Source organism: Buceros rhinoceros, unplaced genomic scaffold (assembly GCF_000710305.1).
Source record: "Buceros rhinoceros silvestris isolate BGI_N320 unplaced genomic scaffold, ASM71030v1 scaffold22634, whole genome shotgun sequence".
Taxonomy (NCBI): Eukaryota; Metazoa; Chordata; class Aves; order Bucerotiformes; family Bucerotidae; genus Buceros; species Buceros rhinoceros.
In genome coordinates, this window is record NW_010407986.1 from 9,102 (window position 1) to 11,883 (window position 2,782).

Below are 2,782 nucleotides of genomic sequence, written 5' to 3' on the forward strand. Positions count from 1 at the left end.
TCCAGCCCTGGAGCCGGGTGAGCAGCTGGACGCTGAACCTGAACGGCTGCTGCGGAACAGTGAGTGAAGGACATGGCCACGCCGGGCAGCTGGTGGCCTTGACCCGGTTTTGTGAACAGAAAACCCGTGAAGAACAGCCCGTTCCTGTGGGAGCCTTTATCTCTGCCATCTTTGCTTCCTTTCGACGTGCTGCATTATGTGGCTGTGAAAGGTGGGGGAGGGCACGGGCTGTGAGCTGGCGGCTTTACAACCCGCCTCCACAGCGCTGCGGGGTGTGGGCAGCCTCGGAGCCAGCCGCCTCGCCACTCCCTCCCTCCCAGGAGGAATCCCCTCGGTGTTACCCTTGGATCCATCCCAGTGGCCCCCGGTTTGAGTATCTCCAAGGACGGAGACTGTACAGCTGCTCTGGCAGCCTGTGCTGGTGTTCCACCACGCTCGCAGTGAAATGTCTCTGTGTTTAGGTATTTTCTTGGGAAAGGTGTCTGAGCCTGAGTCAGGGCTGTCCTGGCTGATGGGTGTAAAACAGCAACTCCTTTCCAGCAAGCAGGAGCAGGGGACCGAGACAGAGATGAGGCTGCATCATCAGCCCGTGTCCCTTGGTGCCAGCAGCTGGGATCCTCACATCTGGGGTGGGGTTTGCCACTCCTGGCCTTGGTGGAGCTGGAATTGTCTAACAGACGGGAGCTGTTCATTTCCTCACGCCTGGGAGCACAGAGAGGGGTCGGCCAGGCTGCAGCGTCTGCGCTCTCCTGCTTGGGCACGGCTCTGGAGAAACACAGCCCCGCGGAGTCTTCCGCAAGACAGACGTTCTGGGCTGGAGCGTCTCCCCTGGGGATCGTTCTGAGCTGGATCCTGGCCCATTTTGGTCCTGACCGCTCACCTGCCCTGGCTGCTTTCATTAGAAGCCCAGGAACGTTGGCACTGCGCGTTCGGCTGCCTGATCCCACCCTTGAATTATCCCCCTTGGGGACCTGACTCCATTGCTCTGTTGCTTGAATTACCCACCTTGGTGATTTCCGAGGAGCAGATGACTGACAAGAACACGCCTGAGCCTTGGGTTGTCTCCTCCTTGTGACACAAAGCCAGGCATCCCCAGAAGAAGGTCTCAGCGTGGTGGCTGTGGGAGCAGGATCTCTGCTCCACAGCACCCAGTGCCACAGCTCTGCCCGCCGAAGCAGCCCTGTTTTCGGGCTCAGATCGTGGCGTGTTTGCCTGGAGCCAGGTTTGCCTCTCCCTGTCCCTGCCAGGAGAAGGGCAACGGGTGGAACGACACCCTGCCGTTGCCCTTGGGGTGACCGGTCAGGTTTCACTGGGTAGATTGGAAGTGCAGCCTCTGACTTCCCCAGCTCAAGACCGGGGTGGCTGTGGCTCCTTGTCTTCTCTGGTTGGAGGTCTCTGTAGCCCAAAACCCGGACCTGTCGGTCCTCTTGGTCAGCACTGTGCCAGACTGAGAGCGTGCCTCTTGCTCAGGGTGAGGTCAGGCTGAACACGGGTTGCTCCAGGAGCCTTCACCACGCACAGGAGTGTGACTGTGCTCTTCCCTCTGTTTCTCCTGCGTGGCGGCACCTGCCTAGCCCCTTCGCTCCTAAGCCCCAGTGTCTGTGTTTTCTCTTTTCCCCATCAACATGGGGAGATGGTTTGAGTTAAAAAACAACACCCAGTGGGTGCCTTGAAGACAAATTCCTCAAATTCCTTCTCCATCTGTGTATTACAGCTGTGTCAGCGCTGCCCCAAGCCCCTCTGCGCTGGAGCCGGGGCTGCTTCCCAAAGGCGCCCAGCGGGCGGGCAGTGAGCAGAGCAGGGCCTGGCCTTGGCGGAGGAGTGGGTCTGCCTTCCCGTCCCGTGCTTGGGGGTTTTGTGAGACTCGGTGGGACCGGGAGTGCTCGAGGGTGCTGGAGACGTCCAGTCATTGTCAGTCAGCTCAGCCCCTGGACCCCTGTGTGCTGCCCCACTGAGCTCTAGCCCAGGGGACGTGGCGGCTCTGGTGGGGTGGGTGCTGGGGTGGGGATGTGCTGCTGGCTGGAAGTAAACTGAGCACGTGCTAAACATCGTGTCCCTGCTGATGGGGACTCGCTGTGAGAGGTCTGAGGGGGAGGACTTCAAGCACTGCACCCAAGTGCTGGCTCTCACAGGGTGTGTTTCTGTCTGGAGACAAGCCCCTCCACATGAGGGTGCTCCAAACTGGAGCCTCCCCAGCTGCACCCATACACGTCTGCTTCCCACCTCGACACTCGGCCAGCTCTGCTTTCCTCTCCAGAACAGCCTGGGTTTGATCTACACCATCTACGTGGACGGGCTGAGCGTGTCCCTGGAGAATGTCATCGGGAACCTGCTGACGTGCACCATCCCCATTGCCGGAGGAGCTCAGGTGGGTCACCTGCCCCTTCCCCAAGCCTCTCCCTGCTCCTGCCTCCCCCACCGCTCCGGTTTCTGGTGTTGCTGTGCTGGAGTGAGCTGAGCGAGGCTGATGGGGCTCGTGGGCAGAGCCTGGCTCAGCGTGCTGGCAGCCGAGGAGCTGCCGCAGTGCTCTGCTGCTGGCAAGTGCTTGGCTAGTGCAGGCAGAGCCTTCCCCTGTGCTTAGAGTAGAAACCATGAACTGCTGTGACCTGGAGCTGCTCAGCTCCTAGAAGATCTCACTGCTTCGCTTCCCCTGACTTGGCAGCTTGGGCTCGGCTCCTCGCTCCCTCCAGGAGGGAGCGTGGGGTGGCTTGGCCACCAGCTGCCTTACGTAGTCACCAATCGCTCTCTGCAAAAAACTGCCACGGTCTGTAGCCGTTCCCTC

At 60.5% G+C, this 2,782-nt stretch overlaps 1 protein-coding gene across 1 annotated transcript in view; it reads left to right on the forward strand.

The window, feature by feature from the left end:
- LOC104492207 (myotubularin-related protein 5-like) overlaps positions 1-2,782 on the forward strand; it is a gene marked incomplete at both ends in the record, with an annotated part of 11,991 nt that overhangs the window by 5,571 nt on the left and 3,638 nt on the right. The window contains one exon of the mRNA XM_010134725.1: positions 2,258-2,368. Within this exon, the coding sequence (XP_010133027.1) occupies positions 2,258-2,368 (111 nt within the window). The remainder of the gene's footprint in view (positions 1-2,257; positions 2,369-2,782) is intronic.